Genomic DNA, 22,980 nt, shown 5'->3' on the forward strand with positions numbered 1-22,980 from the left:
CCATCAATGGCTGATTTGATGGGGTTGTACACAAATTTATCTATTTTTTAGATCCGGAATAAAAAAATACATAAATATAACTTAAGTGACCATATCTCGAGACAGGGTTGCCAGATCTTCAATGTTTTGGACTCGTTGGAAAGGTCTTTTGATAACCTAACCAACGATGGGTCGGATGGTGAATCCGGACACAGTTTACATACATTTAAGTGAGATCCGGCTACAAAAAAGTACATAAGTAACACTTAAGTGACCATATCTCGAGACAGGGTTGCCAGATCTTCAATGTTTTGGACGTGTTGGAAAGGTCTTTTGATAACCTATCCAACGATGGGTCGGATGATGGATCCGGACATAGTTTACATACATTTAAGTGAGATCCGGATATATGTGAAAACACATTTTTATACATAACTTTTGAACTACTTATCGAAACTTCAATCTGTATAAAACTCGATCTATGGGACCCTAAACCAAGTCGAATGCAACAGGTCAAATCGGTTCAGCCAGTGCCGAGAAACATGAGCTAGTTTGTTGGTCACATACATACATACACACACATACACACACATACACACACACACATATACACACACATACACACAGACATTTGTTCAGTTTTCGATTCTGAGTCGATATGTATACATTAAGATGGGCCTACGACGTTTTTATACAAAGTTCATTTTTAGAGCAGGATTATAGCCTTACCTCAGTGAGGAAGGCAAAATACTGGTACGGACAATCGGAACCCCGGATAATCAAGTCTGAACTGTAGTAGTTTCAATTAATTTTTTTTTTAACCCACAAGCATTCATGTATTTGAGCCAATTTTTTATTTACTCTGAATAAATATGTTTTATTTACATTTAAATCAGTTTTTCAAGTGCTTTCTCACTTTAGCTTTGAAGAATGGTGTCACATTTCTCATATGGTTTTTTTTTCTTGGCAAGCATCCCCGAAAAAATACATTTGCAATTTCAATAGCAGCCATTTCCGTTATCTTTTATGGATCGTTGCAAATATATCCGATTTCCCGCAAACTGTCGATCAGATAACTGAAATCCTCACAATGGCAGCACCTCTGACATTCAAAACATTATTCTGAAGGAAGAAAGAAAAAAAAATGGCACAACGTTCAATTTTCGGTGGCTGCGCTCGCCGTGGTGCCGTAATGTATCAAATTGTGGAAACCCGAACAGAATAATGTTACCATCAGAGCAGCGTGAATATATGAATGAAGAGGCCAACAAACATGTGATTGGGGGACTAGGGCTGAACACTGAACGAGCATCAATATTATATCCGCTACACGCTTCTGGTGCCGTGCTGGCAGTTCTAGAATAGTGCTGGTGGCGTCACACAATGGCGCACTCTCGGCTCATTTGAATAACAATCGCAACGCAACGATGCGATGCGATAAAGGAAATTGTGTCAAAAATTGCCGCATTTAATTCCATTAAAATCTACGCGGAGCTTTAAAAGCTCAGCCTACTTTGGCTTGGCAGGACAACGCAACGATGGAGCCGCGTGGTCGTTTTCGTTCTCGTCGCAACGTTTCAGCTAATAACAAAAGCGAAAACGTCGTGCCTGCCATGGGCAAATATTTTAATATTTGCGCCGTAAAAAATAGTTTTTCTTTGTTTTTCTTCGAGGATTTCGCCGGGTGGACGTTGAAATTTCAGCATGAAAATGAGTTTATTCGCATGCAAACAACACTCCACATCGTAACTGGGTGGTGGTGATGATGGCATTGTGCAGCATACACTCTCCGCGGGAAGCAAAACATATACTCATTGTGGGAGGATGCTCATTTCCGAGAAGGTTGCTAGGGTAGGCCGATTGTTTGTTTTGTAGTTTAGTTGTTTGTTTAATTTTCACATTAAATATTTGTTTTGTCAATATTTTACAGAACATACCTTCAACATGAAATGGAAAAATAATATTATTTTTTTTAAGCCCCACCCCAACAGGATGCAAACAGTTTGTGTTAGAAGGTAGTTATTTCACTGCAAAATTGTATTACAAGCCGTTATCCTTGGGGCGAACTCGAGCTAGCAGAGTAAATTATGAAAGGACAAGAGAGGGAAAACAATTTGTGTGAAAATTACGTGTGCACGTGGTTAATGTCAACTGCATCGAATGTCAAGGGGAGAGGAGGTAATGATTGCGACATTAGCGTGAGTCGTTTTGCAAAAAGTTACATGGATCGATTTAAACATGTTTTTTAGTTTTTGGCCTTGTATAAAATTCGATATTTTTTCAATTTTCGTGTATTTTGAAAATAGGCGTTTCAGCGAAATCGAAACATTTTTATTCAGGGAAATGTCATTTTGTTCTACAAAATCGCTTACAAGCACCGAATTTGCCGAAAATTTTAAACAGGGCTATGTTTTGAGCCTCAAAGAACAACACTTTGATTGAAACTTGAAAACTTGAAAGATAATGTATCGATTTACACATAAGGCCAAAAACATTAATCTCTGCCTACTCTGACCTTAAATTATTTTTTAGAGCTGATTAATCTTAGTCTTTAGATCTTTTTGACGTTGTATAACGTTTGATTTGAGATTAACATGTAAAAGCCAAATGTGCGCTTCCCAGATGCCGACGTGAACTACAACTTTGCGACAATATTTGCCCTAAATAATTGTCGAGAGCATGTTGGAACTGCTGACGTTTTCTTTCCCAATGGGTCAACAATTTGCTCGGGACCTCATTTTTCATTATTAAAAAGTTTTCCCCCTTTTTTACAAAATAAAAGTCTCGGCCGTGGCTGCCTCGAAACACGTTGAAGAAAAAAAGCAAAGTTTATGTTCTGACACCCAGAACAAGTTTTTATTTGGTGCGGCGATAGTTTTTTTTTGCTCGATGCAGTATAGATACAAAGTTTTCTTTCTGCACAAGCCGGAAGCTGTCGGTGAAGCAAACAAAAGTACGAAAGATTCTACGCTCGGGAGAATGCTGAGGTGGGATGTTTTTTGTGTAGCTCCGTTATTGCTTTCGTCGTCCACCTCCGAAAGATGTCACATCAGCATCCGAAAGAGTAACAATGGAAAGGTTCGCGTGGCATTTCATCTGAAGGTAAAACAAAAGGAATGCTCCCAAGGATACACACTGGCGAGTGAAATTACCTTCCCTGAGGCAATTTTACCGTTTTCCAATATGGGAAGAGGACGTGCTGGGACGTCGGGACGCTGTGGACGAGAACGACGGTAGGGGGAACACACTTTTGTAAGTTGAGCATCTCGCCGAAGGTCTGTTATTCCTACATCCACCGGAACTTGGCGCTTTTGATGAAGGTGCCCGCGAACGAAAACTCCGGGACCAGAGTGCGACTGGCTGGGCGAGTTGAATCTCAGCGGGAAAACCTGAAAAACGCACCGGGGAAAATTCCTGTGTGTACAAATTTGGAGTGGGGTGATGGGGGTACCCTTTTGGCTTGCATTCCTCGTCGGTTGCGCTAGACCGAAAAGCAAACCCATCCGTTATCCTTTCTTGCAAGAATTGCTCGCATATATGTAGTTGAAAGCGGCAGTTCGCATAGTTTAACCCACGCCCCGCACAAGGATACAAATTGCTATAAAACCTTGAATTTATTTCAAACATCTTCGTTTCTCGGCTCGTTTGCTTTTTATTATCCACTCTGTGTCTGTTTTCCACTAAAATATTTGAGTGAGTTTGCGCTGGGTGTGGGAGGACTGCCAGTGCTAGCCTAGATCCCACCCCTCCATTAGGAACTCTGGACACAGTTTGAACTGCAGCAGTCCTGTAAACTATCATGCATATATAAGAACCCTTTTTTTATAATTCCAAGTGTCTCCATGAAAAGTCATGAGCATTACTATCAATGAGTGCCTAGTGCTTTAAGTTTTTTTTATTACAGGAAATAAAAACTCATTTAAAATCAAAATAAATCTTTATCGTTCTTTGAATGGTTCGAACTTGATATCTTTGAAATAAACTTTTCTTAACTTTTTATTGTTTCCAAGAAATTAGCTTTTTTATCATTTCTCCTCTTGTGGGAGTAAGAGAACTAATAAAGACTTTATCATCATTAATGTGAATTGAAAAACTCTTAGTACTCTTTGAACAATAAAAGTGGGTTTAAAACAGCACAGTAGGCGAACCAAAATCGTACATAATCTTTGCACCGCAAAAATCATCTAGGGCACTATAAAAGCATTATCGGATGGTTTCAAATGTTAGGTCAGTTTTTAAAAAACTAAAAATATTTTTATTTGAAAGATCGGACAATCTTACATAAGAATGAAAATTTGCACTTGATAGATTGACATATATATACAGCAATTCCCCACGAAAACAGCATGGAAAAAACAAAAGTGCTCGGATCGGGCTCAAAATTTTTCTGGGGGTTCCCTGGCCGAAATAATTAGACCCGTATTTTTTTGTTTGCCCATTAGGGTGACCTACGCCGTGTTAGGGTGGTCTCCTCGCCATTTCTACCGATTTCAATTGTCTTATACGCACATTAAAGGTGATAAGTTGGCCTTTCAAAGAAAAATAATAAGAAGTTTCAAAAATCTAGCCTGACATATGAAAAGGGCGTATGAAACATTAAAATGCCGATTTGACGGTGTCTGGACCAAAGAGCATATGTCTAGAAATATTTTTATCGGATTACCCGGACATTTTTACGTAACATACTCAAATATGGGAGGAGTTCATTAACAGGATACCGAGATATGATTTTTGGAAAATTAAATTTGGTTTTTCGACGCGCCGCGCGCAAAAACCGGAAAATGACGAAATCGGCAAAAAATCATTTTTTTTTCACTAAAACTGCGATAACTTTAAAATTTCAGCGATGACCTATACATGTCAGGGTACCAAAAGTTGCGTCTTTCAATTACAAAAATTTTGGTACCCTGACATGTATAGGTCATCGCTAAAATTTTAAAGTTATCGCAGTTTTAGTGAAAAAAGTTGTTTTTTTGCCGATTTCGTCATTTTCCGGTTTTTGCGCGCGGCGCGTCGAAAAACACGGATTTTATTTTCAAAAAATCATATCTCGGAATCCTGTTAATGAACTCCTCCCATTTTTTAGTATGTTACGTAAAAATGTCCGAGGAATCCGATAAAAATATTTCCAGACATAGGCTCTTTGGTCCAGACACCGTCAAAACGGCATTTTAATGTTTCATACGACCTTTTCATATGTTAGGCTAGATTTTTGAAACTTCTTACTATTTTTCTTTGAAAGGCCAACTTATCACCTTTCATTTGCGTATAAGACAGTTGAAATCGGTTGAAATGGCGAGGAGTTATGATTTTTCGAAAAAAGTGGTTTTTGCGAAAATCGACGAAAATTGCCATTTTTCAGACCACCCTAACACGGCGTAGGTCACCCTAATGGCCAAACAAAAAAATACGGGTCTAATTATTTCGGCCAGGGAACCCCCAGAAAATTTTTGAGCCCGATCCGAGCACTTTTGTTTTTTTTTTCATGCTGTTTTCGTGGGGAATTGCTGTATATTTATGTTGATATAGACATTAAAAAAAATGTTTTAAGAATCAGTTTTGGGCCAATATTCCTAGGCGCAGAATAAACTGCCGTTCAAATATTTTTTATTTATTTTTTTCCGCCAGTTTCCCTGACTCCAGTTCGATTGGCAATGAATTCACTAAAATTAAATTCTGTCTATCAAATCTATCATACCTTGACGAAACTGAAGCGTTTACTGGTACCAACTTCAAAAATGTCGAGTTGTGTAATTGACATGGGCTATATTTGGTACATATGCCTAAAATTCTCACCTCTGATGAGTTGAGAGATTCTGGTAACAGCGTAACCGTATCGAGCGACTTTTGACTGTAAACCAGCTTTGGCAACCTCAAACAGACAACCAGTTTGCCATCATCGAGGCGGAAAATAGTGTGGCCTGTAGTGGGCTGATGCTCGTTGCAAAACGGGGAAAAATCTTGCTCGCCACGCCATACATGTTCCGCTCACTGTATGGTTGTGTGAGTACTTGAAAACGAACACATTCATCATTCATTATCATCATCAGCACAGCAAATATTTTCTTTCGTTTGCTTTCATGCAGTGACGGGAAAAAGGCACAGTTGGAAGCCGTCCGCTCGTGGAATTGATAAAGTTCCATGAGGAAGCACCCCGGCGAGAACTACATATTTTGTTTGGAAATGTTTGTGTTTCATTTCAGATTTCGTGGAAATGTGTTTTTGTTTCTGAGTAAATTAAAAATGAGTGCGGCCCACCGTAATTGTTTGTGGCGTTGGACTGGGTTCAATTTACAGTCGATGCCGAAGGGATTTTCTGGGAAGATTAATTTTTGATCGTAAATTTCACAGCAAGCGAAACGGTTGGTCTCTGGCCGTGTTCTTGTTCGAAAAATCTAGGTTGGTTGCCGTTTCTTTGTGGATATAAAGTTGGTTTACCTTCTTGCTGAAAAGTCCTATTAAAAAATGGCAATTGATCACTGAGTATTCATAGATGATCTCTAAACAAAACAAACAAAACCAAAAATACCAGATTGCTTGTTTTAGGCAACTTGCGCAACTGTAGTTGATTAAAATTTTATTAAAACGGAGCTTTTCTAACAAGTGAAAAAAAAAAGATAAATTGTTAGGCTAAAGGTTACAAGTTTCTAATTTTCTCTCATTTTCACATGTTTTGCCGTGATTAAAGTCACTTAAGCTGTTCTGCGATTTGCACTGCATCCTCACGACTTTTCACTCTTCCATGTTCCCCGTACCGTCAACCCAGGATAATGCCAAGGTGAATGAATATCTGCATGAAATAGCACGACGATTGTAATCTTCTGTCAGAATGTCTGTTTGCAGCGAGTCAGGCGATATAACAATTATGTGCTATTTCAACCCACTTTTCTCACTCTGTCGGCCACACTTTTCGTCATTTAACATTCGTTGGTTCTTTGCGGTTTACTTACTTATCGAAAAATCTGGTGCTCTGATGAATTAATGCAGCTAGACAGATGTAGGCGATACACTTTTTCACCCTCGGGATTGTGCACCACGTCCGGGCGATTGGGGCATGACAGACGTACACGTACCTGTGGGGGATGAAATGAAGGACAGGACTACGATTGAATATATAAAAGTCTGGGGAAAAGAGATACTAGCGTGAATAAAATAAAACAAAAGTATACGATGCTGAAAAGTTGATAACGAGGTTTTCGAGTTGCTCTCGAGGATTTGGCGGAAGGCATCCAAGATTGGGGGAAAAGATTTTTCTTCTCGTTTTGGGAGTTCCCTGAAGGATTTTGTTGAATTTAGGCAAGAGCAACTTTTACAGTTCGCACAGCGTACGTGTAAAGATAAATCGGCCTTAAAATAAGTTGTTGTTTTTCCTGTCAGGTTTTCGTTTGACCAATTTAAGATTTGTTCTTTTTGTATCTTCCATTGTTACGTTTTCTGAATTGTTCTAATTGAATCTGCCGATAAAAGTTATTTCGAAAATTGAGTTGTTTAAAACAACAAAGTGTTTGCATCTTGATTGAAAAAGTCCATTTAACTCACAATCTAAATTGGTTAACCTTTTGCACCACCCAAGAAAGGACGAGCGATAAAGAAACGATCAAAGCCGTGCACAAGAGCTTGGTGGCCAATCTTTTAGCTTTCATCATAAAATTGGTTTGGTTCGCTTTGGCGCCAGCTTACCACCCTGTCAGTTGGCTGGCAGTCAATTATCCATCCGCCCTTGGTCAGTGTGGTTTGCTGCTGCTTCTGATTGCAATATTGGTCAGTCGTCGGTGCAAGGAAATGGCGAGCTTTGCGCTGGAATTTTTAGTTTTTTTTTCTCTCGCTCTGCCGGCCAATATCGTTTGGCACACAAACGAACTCAATTAGCTGCTTGGACGATGTTACGTGTTGGAACTGGGAGTAAAAAAAAGTGATCAATTTGTACCTGGATTCGATTATTCGGACCACTGAATTTTAGGTTCGTTTCAATTAGTCTGAACATTGAAATTTGAAAGTTTGACCATTCAAGTTACAGGGACCAAACTTATTACAAACAAACTAGTATGTTTTGAAACAATTTAAATTGTTTTAGATTTTGTTATTCCATAATTTTTTTTTGAAAAAAGTTTATAGAGAAATTCTGGGTTCTTATATATCTAAAATGATAGATTATGATGTTAGAAATATTTTTTTTTAGACAATACAAAATAATTAAATACTATCTTGCACCACTACTTCCATTTACTTAACATTCCAACGCCCAAGGCTCCAAAAAAGTTGGAACGGTAACTTCAACTCGCTGGTTCTCGGGCAAAACTCACCAATCAAGATGATTCTTCTTTCCAGTGATTTGTTAGGATGTCTAGATGATTCTAGAACTTTAAAGAACTTAATTTGATCAAATCTGTAATTTTTGCGATCAAAAACATCGTTCCAACTTTTTTTCGCGTGTAAAAAAAAATCGCGGAGGCAGTCGTTTTGAAAAAAGGTGGAACGATGTTTTCGGACGCAGAAATTACAGATTTGTTCAAATCAAGTTCTGCAAAATTTTAGGATCATCTAGACATTCTTACAAATCACTGGAAACAAGAATCGTCCCGATTGGTTGAGTAATGCCCGAGTTACCGTTCCACCTTTTTTGGGAGGCTTGGGCGTCCGTGTAAGTTGGACATGCGTTGGGCGTTCCAGTGTTACAAATAACTTTTTTGAACAAATTTTCGGTAATCGATTCATATCAATACATAGTAAAAAAATGGAATTATTACATATGTCAGATTTTTTTTTTTAATTTCACCTCTGAAAATGTGTAATTTTACCACTTTTCTTGAGTAATGTCACTTTTTAGTCTAAATTAAGGTAAAATTACAACACTAAAGAGGTTATATTCAGCCTTCCAAAATAAACCCTTCCAAATTTACACATTTTTCACTGTGTACATCAAAAGGCATAAAAAGGCCACTTTTTTACATTAAATCATAGAAATTTGTCAAAGGATCAAGATGCACTATTAATTATTTGACCAAAATTTATGTTTTGGCTTCGCCCAGGAAGATTTGTGTCGAACAAATAATATCGATTTTCAGAAATGCTAATTTTATTTAGGTTTGCCCTTTTTCCCAGTAAAACATGTAGCTTGTAGGTAATTTCACGACAAACATTTTGCTCTCTAAGACAATGCATTTTCGACACTTCAGACCAGAGCCGAAATATTTGAGTTTTAGTGAGAAAAAAAGAGCCAATTTTAATGATTTCTTTGAAATAACAATGTCGTATGTATGTCTTATGCTTGCTGAATTTGAATCTGGAATGTTATTTGCGGTTATTAGCCTAATTTATTCACTAGCATATTCAATCCTAGCTCCCTTTGATAGATATTATGCTCACGGAATTCTTTAACACGGGAAAACGGAAAGATCCGCCATATTGATTCCACGTAATTGTGTTCTGTTTATTGCAGACGAGAAAAATTACGACAGCAAGCAAACTGTCGTGTTCAGAAATCTAATTTTGTTGATCAGTTGTAATCGCAAAAAAAAAAGTTTTCTCCGTGTTTTTGAAAGCATTATTAAGAAAAAAGCCGTTTCTTAGAAAGGTCTCCTCTGTATGGCAGATAGTAAATAAGCCGTAAGTAAACAATCTGTCGTGTTTAAAAATTGATTAAGTTGCAAAGAAGTTTTTCACGTCCAGTTTCACCTTAAGAATATCGAAAAATCGCATTTTTTAAGCACCCATTGCTGAAAAGTTGTATTATTTTTGCACTTGTATCGAAAAGTAATACTTTTAAATATTGTTTTGTTTTTAACATGGACAGTTATCTTAAAATTCCATTCAAAGGATGTTTTCGGAATATCAAGAAATGTATGAACTCGTTGCAAAAATATACTTTTTCAGCCAGAGTCGTACATTTATCCAACGAAGTCCATAAACTACTATTTCGTCATTCGATTATCCAAAGTGAAAATTTAGGAGTGAATTAGGATGATCGAACTCACATCTTTTGAGAACATAACACTTTGAGAGAGAATATTTATCTGTTAACCTTATAAATGTAATGTTCTGAACCATTAGGTTTCTTGTACGATACTTGTATGCTGTCATTTTTGTGATTTTCTGATACAAAAAAAAAAAATCGTGAAAGTCAAAATAAAGTCCACAACTAGTGCATTAATGAAGAAATCACCCTTATTAGACAAGCAAACAGTTTTTTAAATAAAAGTTTTATGCAACACCTTCATTTTTTCTCGGTGCTCTCGTTCTGCCGTTACATCGACCATAACTAGTTCGCAGTCCGTTCATTTGAATTTTTCCGGCTGCGAGCAAGGAGTGACCAATTTGGCAGCCGGATTCGATTATCTGCCCCAGTGAACTGTGATCTTGTTCCCATTTAGAGACTGTCCTCGCTCAACATTTCGGTAGATGGTGTCTACACGTTTGTGCAAAAATACGCTCAGAGCGTTGGGTGACTCCTGTTTTCCGAATTAAGTCGGTTCCATCTGACTTTTGCTGCATTTTGAAAAAAAAAAAACAGGTTTGGAGAAATTTAGATGGTGTATCATGCGTCTCCATGAAACTTTTTGCTCTACATTCAATTCAATGGAGACGCATGGCATTTGAGGTAAGGCAATTGAATTGAACATCATTCAACACGATGTTTTGATTAATAAAAAGTTTTAAAATTTTATAATTTGTACATTGTTCAGCATTCCCAAGTAGCACTCATAACTTGTCGACTGTTGAATAACAGTTAGACAATTGTTTTTGATAAACATACGAGAAAATAACTGAACATAACTTAAATAACAGTTTGTTTCACTGCTTGTATAACTGACTTATGTAACTATAGTGTTTTGTGCCACAAAAGTGTTAAAACACAGTCAACTTCACTCTTTTCCAACTTTAAAACACAACATAGGAAAAATTCTCACCTATTTGGGAGGTTTAGAACTCGCTCCTAACTCCATTCAATTTGCTGATTTACACTGTTTAAACAACTTATTTTGGAACACCTTCGATAGAAACTTGCTTGCTCACTTCCGTTTGAGGTATTTATCACTTGATTTCAGTCGAAAACACTTTTTATGAGCAGTAATTAAACGTCAAAATGCTGATATGCCAAGATGCTGTTCCCTCATCTGCAATGTTTTCCTCGAAAACAGTTTGTTGAATAAGAATAATATTGCACTGTTTGTTTCACTGCTTATCTAACATGTCATGTGACGGCATCTTCTGAAAAATGGGCGTGACCAACCATTTTATAAATAACCTTAGGTTTTCTCGCTTTGTTACACAAATGTTATTGGAGAATAGATAATATAACTGATGCTCAACATACATATTCAACTTGACATTGCGTGTTGTAAGGTGGTGTAAATTTGTACATGAGGAATTTAGAGTTTCATTAATGTTTATTTATTGAAGATTACAATAGTTTTGATTGTTGACCGATTAATTTGTAAATATTTCGCTGGTAAAAGCTACAAAAATTATCAGCTTTTAGAGTTTATGATAGAGAAAACAACAAATCAAAATCATACCGATTTTCAATATTACTCCGTGGTACGGTAACCGGAATGACAGTTGTAATGGTTTGTTATAACAAAGTTATATAGTGGAGTTATAAAAACTGATTAGAAACAAACTTATATAACTTCAATTCCAATGACAGCCTTTTCTGGAGTTAGATTGTATAGCTCACTGCTGTATAACAAAGCTGACAGCAGCCTTCTTATTGACGATTAGGCCAGCTTGTTTACTATGAAGCCTCGTGGAGAGATGTGGAAGCGCGCCTGGACCTGCCGTGGAGACAACAACAAATCGGCGAAATCATCGGATCGAATCTTGGGAAAGACGAAGTTCATCAAAAAAGGGAAATCTAAAAGCTCGCCATGAAGAGGGTTTCACAAGAGTCACAGTTAGAGAGCGCGAAAGGATTGTTTTTTTTTTCATACAATTTCAATTTTTTTTCTAAATAAATCGGGCAGAAACAAGCGTACCAAAATAGTCAGAGATACTATTCATATTGGCTTCGTCGTTGATTGAAATTCTAATTAGAACTGTTTGTTTACATGTAAGTTGGGTAACGGTTAGACAACTGTTTTCAATCTATCTTTCCTTTTCAGTGTGCGCTTTGATTTGACAACACAGCCGTTAACCACGCCCCCTTTTTTCGTTGAATCTCTTGTTAGCTAGCACAGTGTTGTCAAATACATTTGTACAACTTACTCTGATAACTTGCATCTTTTTCTGGCAAGTTATACAACAGAAAAAAGTGCGCTTTTTCCAATGCACAGGAGTTGTAGAACAAGTTGTGGTAACGAGGCCGTTCGGTTATACAACCAGTTAGGAAATACGTTTATCTGACAAAGTGTGTTGCTTGGGTTCTTATCTAATCTACATCTCCCAGTCTGTATGCATTATAAAAGCCAATATATCATCACTCAGTTCACCTTCCCCTCCCGTCGATGATGATGATGATGAACAATGGCAATTAAGTCGTTTGACTGGGTCAAGTGATGGAATGGGTTAGCGGCCGTCGCCGTTCTGCATCGGTGGAATCCTCGGACCCGCATTCCTGGCCGTGGGGCAAGGCAAGACAGCAGCGGTAGGATATATTGGCAATCGAATTGCCCACCAGTAATTAACTTACCTCTGCACCGCAAGCGCCAACGTCAGCCAAACCGATGCCGTGTGGAACATTGCCGGAAGGATCTGCACGGATCGGAAACGTAAAGTGAGAGAAAGAGACAGAGAGAGACAAGGGAGAAGATTAATTTAGCTACATCCGGTTGGCTGGTTGGCCAAGCTCTCTTCGGCTTCGCATCCGCCGAGGAGCAGCTCATCAGCCATTAATTTCATTTATTAGCCTGAATCGTAGGTTCCGCCTTTTGCCTTCGCTCGATCAGGCGAATAAATTTTACTATTCGCTGTACCATTTCTGGTGATTTATGACGAAAATTCTATCAACTGTGTAGAGGTTGGAAAGGCAGATTTAATTGTTTTTAGAATTTGAATGGGTTTGTCCTGAAGTGTTCAATTCCAATTAAGATCTCAATCGGGTAAAATTTATTATTGGCATTTCAAGGATTTCATTCAACTAACTTGGTAAAACAACTTTGTTTCTAAATATTTTGGTTCGTATTTGGGTAATGAAGCATCGAAAGTTCTAGACTAGGTTATATTGGCTGATTTTAGCGTGACGTACTTTATGGATGAAGCCTTAGGCAAAATTCAATTGAATTTCAAAATTCAAAATGCATCTGAAATGCAACAAAATGCGGGGTGAAGCATCCTAATTTGTAAAATCTAATGGTAGTTATTGGAATTTTAGTGCAAAAATAGCACAATTTTCAAAATCAAATAAAAAAGTGTTCCATCCAGAAAAATTAAAAAGAATCTTCAAAACACATTTATTGGAAATTGAGTTCGTTTCCAAGGATACTAGATGTCACCAGAAAAAACAGCTTTTAATTTTGAAAACAATCTAAAATGGATTTCACTGCGTCATTTAATTTTTATCATTTTTAACCTGTTTAATTAATTTTAATATATGTAAAGCTTTTGTGAATTTTCATTGTGTAATACCATAACAGTTTTTTTTCCTCAAACAATATTTTTGTAAACAAAAAAATTATTATTAAATTATTATTTTTTATTTGATTTTTTTTAAATGTAGTTACAGTTCTATTTTAATATTTTTGTTCCTTTAAATTTACCATGCTGGTAACATATTTGTTAATTTTTATTAATTGATTTCAGAAAACCATAGAATTTCACGGCATTTTGCGGAAATTAATATCAATATCGAGAATTTTAGGAGTCATGTTCGTTTTTAACGACAACGACATGAGTGATTGAAACTATTATCTGTCATTTAACCAAAACCGATGATGTAAAAGAACCGGGGTCAATTGTATTCCATTCAGGATGGAATATGATACCTTATCACTTTGTAAAAAAATGGTTCACTCCTCACGGAAGCACCCTTTGCCCCGAATTCGAACCTTCTCAATCCCAAAGATTAAATCTCAAATGTAACGAGCAGATCGAAGCCAGCTAATTAGAGCATCGCGCCAGCACAGCTAATGAATTACCCAGCTATCGGTGTGATGAGGAGTCAAAGGAAATCAGTAACGGAAGGGATGAAGGTTCTTGATCAGGATCTCGGGATGGGCTCATTAATGCCGAACAACGTGATAACTGACGCGTGCACTGAGCCGTGCGGTGATTGCTTGTGAAGGCAGCCCAGCATCATTAATTTTCAGTCGATAATATCTATGTTAATTTGTGGTTGGAGGATAATTAATTGATTGATCTTCTTTGTTGACATGGTGTTTCGTGCGAAAATTCGAATATCTGTCTTATTTAAACATTCAATTGATTAATTTGTGACAGATGCTTGAAAGACACAGTGATTAGCCATCACTCAGAAAAAGTGGCTCAAATCTGTTGATGCTAATGTTCGACAGCACAGGTGATGCCGTTGAAGCTGATGACACCCGGGGGTTCACTTGAGATAATCGCCTCAATCCGAGTGGGAGGATGACATCGCATCAGCCACAGACGTGCCTAACGGTGAAGCTAAAATTGTTTTCCCCAGCGGCTTTCCGTTTTCCCCCAATTCTATCCACCCACATAAATATCAGTGGCGGTTTCAGCATCCAGAAAAATGTTGGCCGGAAGGCGTGAAAGCGAGGAAAATCGCTTGGTCACCTTTTGAATCTGATGGCCTCTTTTTTATCACGGGAAGGAAAATGAATTGATGAACATTTCCTCTGCCGTAAAGACACTTTGGGTGGAGGGGGAGTTTTATTTTCTTTCCGTTTGAACCCATGGACTAGGAGGAAAATATTTGATTTGCGGCTGCTGGCAGACAGACAGCGAGACGAATGACAGGAGAAGGTCCGGGAAAAAGGGAAACAAAATTTCCTTTTTGGTGAAAAAACTTTACTGCTTCGGCTGCGATAAGCCTCTTCCGGGCGGGAGAGAAAATCTCGAAATCTGTTACAATATCTCTCGTATAAACGTAACCTCAAAGTGATACCTTTTTCCTGACCTTTCTCGTTCATTGTGGCTTCACTTTTATTTCCCCGGCTACACTCTCAGTAGCCCATTCGAGAGGAACGATCCATTTACCCATGCATTTCGATTGGCCCACATCATGTTGGCCATGATTGTGGTGAAGGACGCTAGTGAGCGATATATTTTGTGCGGTGGCAAAATGTTCGTTGTCCACCAGAGTGAACGATACAATCAAACATACACACACAAACCACATACATTCAAAGCAAAGAACCAGGAGAGATAGACCGAATCTTATGAACATAAATCACGTTTAGAACTTGCCGGGAGAGAATTTTGCGAAATTGTGTGAAATGTGGTTATTGCTACATTCCGTCCCCATCCCAGCAGTGGTATACCTCACAGCATGGTTCGCCTGGAAAAAGTGTTACAATTCGAGCTGAACAAATCATTTTTTCACCTTTTGCTTCATTTGCAAATATCGTACAAGTTCCGGGTTGAGGGGTTGATGGCGGACGTGCGATAGCCGCACAATTTGAAATATAACCGGTAGTGTTGAACATTGTCCCTCACGTAGCGAGCGACACTCGGCCCCGGAATTGCCGGTCAGATTTAGAGGGTTTTTTCATTATTCATTGAACTGACCAAATATTCCACCCCGGAGCGTCGTGGTAGGGTGGCTTCAAGAATAACATTGAATGCATTCAAAGGTTTTTATTCAAACAATCAACTTATGTAAAAAATGAATATATCTGAAGTTTTTTTTAAAAGGTTCAATAAACCAAATTTCCAGTATTTGCTTTTTGGGTGTTTTTGAAACCGCCTTGAGTCAGGGGTTTTAAAAAACACCCAAAAAGCAAAAACTGAAAATTTGGATTCTTGGACCTTTTTTTTAAAAAAAACTCAAGAATGTACTGAATTTTTCCAACATTCCATCACCGCCATCTTCGATAACATATTCGCTTTGGAGAAGTCTAAAAAACGTTTTCGAACTAAGTGGTCCAAAAGTGATATTTTTCTAGTACTTCATCTTATCGAAAAAAGGGGTTTTAACATTTAATCAAAGTCCATTTTTGAACCACCCTGATATATGTTGCTTCCCGTCACACACGACCCAGAACCCGGGGCTGAATGGCATGTTTTTGCATCGCATATTTTGCGGGTTTTATCCCCAAAAATAGGAAACTAGTTGATGGGAATTATTTGTTATGCTAGAAAGTTTACTCTCTGGCGAACAATGAGTATGGCGGCGTGGTGGCCCAGCACAGCACATGTCAGAGAGTGTGCGGCGGGTGTTTCCACAGGCGATGTTAGATAGTTTAATTTTGTGATGTGAACGGCGCCCAGTTTGTGCGCATTGTGTGTGTCCAGATTAAACTGCCAGGTTCAATGATTGCAAAAATCAGTGGCACGCTTCGCTTGTTTCGAAAGTTTAATTTTTTTTTACTCGAAATATTGGCGATTTTTTAACGAGGCTTAACATTTTTTGTTTTTATTTCAGTATTAGTTGCTGAAAACAAAAAAAAAAAACAGAAATGATTTTTTCCGTAACATTATTTTTTCTCCGCACCAAAATTAACATTTAATTGTGTATTGTGGAGACGCATAGTGCTTTGGTCAGCTTTGGTAATCATGGAGTTTCAATTTAACAATTGAGTTAGATTGCGCGTGGGCTCATGTGTCCAAAAAATACAAATATCGATTCTCGTTACTGGAACTGGAATAATTTATTACTGTTTATCTCCTGGTGCACGACTTGGGGCCACAAATTGCGTACACATGACTGTGCACTGTCGTGTTATCCAAACCTAGGCACTTCCACAAATGAATAATGCTCGGACCTCGAAATGGGATACTAATTGGGTGGTGACCCCGGACATTGTTGTGTGTGTGCAGTAGGTGGATGTTGTTTCATATCATTTGGTTTGTTCTGTGTCATTGGAAGGTTTAATGCTTCCATCAAGTTAATCGCCCACATTGTGATTGACCTATTGTGCACATTCTCCGCGGGCAACTTTTTCCATCAGTTCGACATTCCAGCCCAAGTAGACAACAAAAGCCGTCACGTTTACGTTCATTCTTTTGCATTCAACACACGGCAGTAATTGTGTGTGTAGGTACAACTTGTTGATGCCAACTTTATCTTCTTCATAAATTTGGTGCTTTTGCGGGTCGGAAATTTATGGCATAATTTAATTAAGAGAGCACGCGCCGCCCCGTCAAGTTTGGGCCGAGCTAAGGGACTTTACATGAAGATTCATTGTTCCCCCTGCTCGATCCTTTTCTCGACCTTCGAACATTACAACATTCTGCGGCCAACAGTTATAAAAGTTGGTTCCGTCGCACACTGAATGATAATTGAGAGAAAGCGTGCCCGGAAATGGGGGGAAAATCGATTGCAATTAACGAACGATTTGAAAGCGTGGCATGGAAGACAAAAAAATAAAAAGGTGTGGAATGCAGTCGACTGTGAAATGAGATTGGAGGACATCGCTGGTCAACGCCCATGGCCCCCTTGGGAGATTTTAATTCCGTGACAGTCCGCCTCCGTGATGAGGGTGGGATGTGCTAATGAAAATGTTTGGGCTGATTACATTTTCATCCATCACTGACCTGGTGTAGTGCCCTATGGTTTTGGTTCTACACGAAAATAAATCAAAGAACGGATCCCAGCGACAGAATTACATTAAAAATTAAGAGCAAACTGTTATTGAAATATTTTGCTTTATCCTGCAACTCGAAGAGACAGAGTTTATTATTAAAAGTCAATTTGTGGGTAAAATAAATTCAATTATCTCTCCTCAAAGGTGGTGGCAATGGAAATCGAAAAAAAAAGTTCCTAAAATCAATTTCCGCTTTCTTTGCTCAGCATTCAGTTTCGTTTCGACAGCTTGCCATTAAACGGCTGAACAAAAACAAAAATAAACGAAAAAAAAAATGCTTTATCACTTCTTAAAGATCACTTTCCAGGCTGAGCAAAGAAGGTTGTTTTTTTTTTGTTCGCGGCGTACGCCGCGTGTGTTTATCTAATTGTGATTATAGCCACGTAAAGCAAAGCAAAACACTGTGGCAGGGAAAATCGAGCATCAACGATAGCGATCATCGTTAACGTTAATGGCAGTGAAGTTAATAGCGTTGTACATTACGAACAATAAATAGAATAATAAATTGCGTTATTTGTGCCAGGCTCGGGGACGCCGTCGGAAGTGGAGGATTAGTCTCAGTCCTCGGCTCAGCTTGTTGTCTTAGTTGCGCGTTTCCAGCTCAGCGCCTTTTGCAGCTTGTTTTCTGTTTTATGTGTTCGGTACACACTACAGCTGGAAGCTGCAGGAGCAGCCACCATCATCATCGTGGTGAAAAGCTCTTCACACGTTGGCCCCGGGCCCGTTAATCGTCTCTCATCGAAAAGACTAATGGAAGAAGGAGGCTTCGTGTCCTGCCCAAGACGAGAACCAGCGTAGCGTCTCAGCCCACATCATCCGCCTACGAGATAAAGCGCCAACATGGTAAAACCGGAAGCTTAGTGCACAGAACTTTGTCCTTGCTTCGTACGTGATACCGGCGTTGTGCTGGGAGGGGGAGGTTTCTTGTGCGTTTTGTGTGTGTGCTTAACGCCAGAACATAATGCTTTCCCTCCTGCCTTTCGCAAGATGCAGTCTCTATTGGCGGATTAGAAACGCTTGTAGACAATATGGTTTTACATTTTCCGCACGGCAGGTAAGCAGCAAAGTTTACCAAGTTTAATTATGGTTTTTGGAAAATTCAATTACGTTTCCCTCAAACCGTGGCGTGTTTGAGAAAGATCATGATGTTTTAAGGGCATGTTAAACTTTGTTTTGGTTGACACAGAGCAGTTTGTTGAAAACAAGAAATGTTTATATATTTGATTTTAAAATTGTCACGAAGTTTTCGGTTGCTTACGTCTCCATCATGTATTCTTATCATCTCCCCTAACAAGCAACAAGTATTACACCTCCGAACCATTATCGTTATCCGCGTCGTCTGTTTTATCAAGGATTTTTCTTATGTTTTCAACTCGATATGATGAGTTGGGCAGGACATCGTCGTCGTCGTCGTTATCGCAACACAATCATCAGGGATGTTAAAAGAGCATAAAACGTAAGAGCAAAGATGGACGACCACGAAGAAAGAGAGTAATCACATTATCAATTACTTGTTCAATCTTCGGTGAAGTGGAAAGTATGGGGACATATCCAGAGCGAAGCGCCCAGCGGGATCCATTTAACGGAATGTGCTGCCCGGTCAACGATGGACCGGAGACCAGAGTCGGTGAACCATCTTCTCCAATAATTCCTAAGTGGATGTGACAGTATTTGGTACTGCAAAGGGAAGCAAGAAAATAAATACAGACAATCGAATAATGCTCCAGAGACAGTTTGATTCGAATTAATCCCTTTTACTCGTTTGACGCTGAAAGGCGGGATTCTTTTTCCACAATTATTAGATTTCAATAATGCTATTGAGTGATTGGGTGTAACCGTATTGAATTAGGTACAAGTTTCTGATAAGCTTATAAAAATCAAGCGTTTGAAATATGACTATATTTCCATCTTCAGTGGAACTTTCGATATGAAAACGGGAGAGGGATGCACTATCTCGAAAGAAAGAATGTATAATAGATGATAGCATTTTTCATGGAACCACTTTCCTGAACGTTAGCAACATTTTACATGCGGGATTGAAAAGCTCTCGTTAAAAGTTTAAAAGAATTGAGAAAAAAGAAACGCTTCTCAACATGGCTGACGGAAGAATGCTTCGAGGATGATGTATCGCTGGTTTGTTATGAAGATACAATTAATAGCTCTTTGTAAGCTGTACAATTTATAGTATAAAAGAAATCTATAAAAAGTTCTTTGAGCCGCATTCAACTCTATTGTGTACTTATAATAGCCAAGGCATCTGCGTTCCAAGACTGCGTACAGAAAAAATACATAAATTATAGTTTGCCTTGGAGTCTGAAGAACCTGTGAGGAATGAACTTGGTTAAGCGTCTCTTACAATGGCCATCATATAAGAAGAATTTCAATTATTTTCAATTAGAATTTATATGACGACTCTTTTTGCATGCCACCCACAAATTGATCCTAATGGCGCCTTTGTTCTGTTCTCAGCAACATCAAAAATTAAAATTTAATTACCCAAGCTAGTCATCTCCTCTCTAGAACCAAACCTGTGATTGAATTTACGAAACCGGCGTCGTCTTGACATGGGAATCTTGTGTGGCTTGTCTCAAAGGTTCGTCATTACATTTAACCACCACCACCATCACCGTTGAAGGCTTTGCGCAAGGCTTTGCTGCCACGTGACAGATCTTCAAAGCGTAAAACGATGGCACTTGGTGAATTGATGAGTCTATTACACATTCGCCCCCCCAGAAACAGCCGCGCCGGTTAATGTAATTGAGCTGTAAAAAAAGTGTTAAAAATTGACTAGACTAACAAGGTTCTTCAAAATAAAGCACATCAAACGCTTTCGTGGTAAAAAGCAGTAGGTGTTTTGTTGTGAGGGTTAATGATCGCTCTTTTAACATGTGACATTTATTTTACTGGTTAACCATTAAATTTTGAAACCTTATGCAAAAGTAAACAAAATATCTAGAGTATCGATTGGTATTTGAAAAAATAAAACTCTACGGCCAAAGTGCCTGCAAATATTTGGCGCATTAATATTTTATTGCCAAGCGTAAATTTGAAAACGGAAAAACAAAAAAAGTTTCAAACTCAGTTCTCCAGCAGATACCGTGAAACGGCATATTTCTTGCATACATTGCTGTATTTACCATCGACCTCTGTGGAACATCGAACGGGTGCAACCACCCCGCTTTCATGAATAATTAAGTTGATGAAAAGTATTGAACACTGCGGTGGGGTTTTCACCGTCGAGGGTTCTCAAGCCGTTCCGAGCCTGGCACAAAATTGCTGACTATGTAAAATCAACGAAAAAAAACTCCAAAAGTAAAAAGCACTAATTAGCGTCAAATTGAAATCAGGGCGCGCAGCGCTGATGAATCGGCAATTTTTAATATGAGAGTTAAAAGATGCGGGGATGTTGATTTTGCTGTTTTAAAACAGTTTCAGTAATTAAAAATAATATCTGAATAAAACCGTGTTAGACCCCACATAATAAATAATGTTTTAAATTTCATTTTTAATCATCATGCGTCTCCCTGTATTCGAGTTTGTTTAACCTCTAGCAAAATTTATTGCATGAACTGCTATTAATCAATAATATTCTGCATCGGAACTAAATGAAACATAAAAAATGTTCAACATAAAAAAGGCAAGAGTCAATAAATAATCCTCCCCTTAACGCATTACCCCACACCACGCTGCTCAACGCTGGCATAAAACAGCTCGTTGATTCAATTACCATGAATAATGTGGGTGCTCACCGTTTCGTTCCGACCTTATTGAGTAGTGTTGCGTATGTGTTGTATTAATGAACTGTAAACAGTCCTTCATGAGGCCTGGCGGGGCACTTGGCTCAGCGGAAAAAAATGCAATCTGCTTTCCAGATGAGGATTAAAATTTAAAAATAATGTTTTTCGTGAATGTTGAATGAAATTATTTTTTTGATGAGCAATATAAAAGCCTTTCGCCTAAACCCATCACTAAGCGGAGTAAAATCAGAAAAAATCGCCAAAAATGTTTGTGTTTTTAAAGTATTAGGAATGCAGGAAATTTGTATTGTCAACAATATCTACGGTATTGACCATCACTTAAGGAATTCAGACAACTTTTTGCAACTCAGAAGCTAATAATTTAATTTTATAACAATACGTAAAAAACAAATTAAAATGAATCAAAAGTGTTTGTAAAAATGCGAATAACAAAAATATCAAAGATTTTCTATTCGAGGTAATATCAATAAATTTTAGCATTTTTATAGAAAAAAAAGTTTTATTTAGCTTCCTGACATATTTCCCCCCTTAATATGTGCACTTACCTCATTCAGAGCATTCCACACATAGCAGGCGGCGATGGGCGATAATGGCTTGTAATGATTGCCGAACGTGTACATGTACAGTAGGCCGGGTGCCGGAAATAACAGAGTAAACATGTCGCAAAGCGCCATCGCTGTGGAAAGTAACGAAAAACATGAAACGAGACAGATTTTTATTAATGAACGCACTTGTAACATATAATTAGCGTAAATAAATGCAGCAGGGGACATTCAAAAAAACAAATACTTTACAAGATGGTATCCGGTCAAATGTTCTTAGTATGCACGCGAGAAAAAAGAGTTCCCAAAATCGTTTTGGAAATCGTATCATGGGATTTGAACACTTTGTTCGCGGTTCCCATTTTCATGAACGCTTGTTCACGATTTTGGGAACTATTTTTTCTTCGTGTGGTAGCTTCCTAACGAATTGCAACGAATAACAATTGCGGTAAACTTTACGCATGAGGTCTGACAACTGAAATGAATTATCAGAAGACTGTTTCTTCTCTTCCGAATGCTTTGTAAAGTTTGACAGCGCTAAAGTTTGTTTAGATTTGATATAATTAGCAAACAAATGAAATTAAAAAGAATGTTTTAGCTGCTAATTTTAGTTTCAAACGGACAACCAAAGGGGGCAAAATATGATTCCAAGCTCTAGCAATTTATGACACCGTGCGACCCACAACCTGCAGTGGACATGGCAACCCGACAAGAGGATACTGATTATAACTGGCATTCCGAGGTTGCACCATCCTGGTCCAGCTGTCTGCAATGTGCTCCAGCATAAAATCGCTTTCACCGCATTTTTGCTGCGAGTTCATCAGATCGCCAGCAATTTCTACTGGAATATTAGTGATGGTTGACCTACATCGGCACGACGATAGGATTCCACCGTATGGTCCGAAGTGAGGATGAGTTTGGCGCCATGGCAACGACCTCAGAGTAATAGAGTTCTGTAAATTTTGCGAACCCTTACAAAAATATTTAGCAAAGCATTCATTTCGTCAGAATAAAAATTCCATAAAAAATGCAAATCAT

General features: G+C 38.3%; 1 protein-coding gene across 1 annotated transcript in view; it reads right to left on the reverse strand.

Annotated features, from left to right (window-relative positions):
- Nucleotides 1-22,980, reverse strand: part of LOC120429101 (sex peptide receptor) — a 51,677-nt gene that overhangs the window by 8,119 nt on the left and 20,578 nt on the right. The window contains exons 3-5 of the mRNA XM_039594264.2: nucleotides 21,946-22,076; nucleotides 12,608-12,669; nucleotides 6,930-7,052 (exon numbers count right to left, since the gene is read on the reverse strand). Coding sequence (XP_039450198.1) covers nucleotides 6,930-7,052; nucleotides 12,608-12,669; nucleotides 21,946-22,076 — 316 coding nt within the window. The remainder of the gene's footprint in view (nucleotides 1-6,929; nucleotides 7,053-12,607; nucleotides 12,670-21,945; nucleotides 22,077-22,980) is intronic.

Source organism: Culex pipiens, chromosome 2 (assembly GCF_016801865.2).
Source record: "Culex pipiens pallens isolate TS chromosome 2, TS_CPP_V2, whole genome shotgun sequence".
NCBI lineage: Eukaryota > Metazoa > Arthropoda > Insecta > Diptera > Culicidae > Culex > Culex pipiens.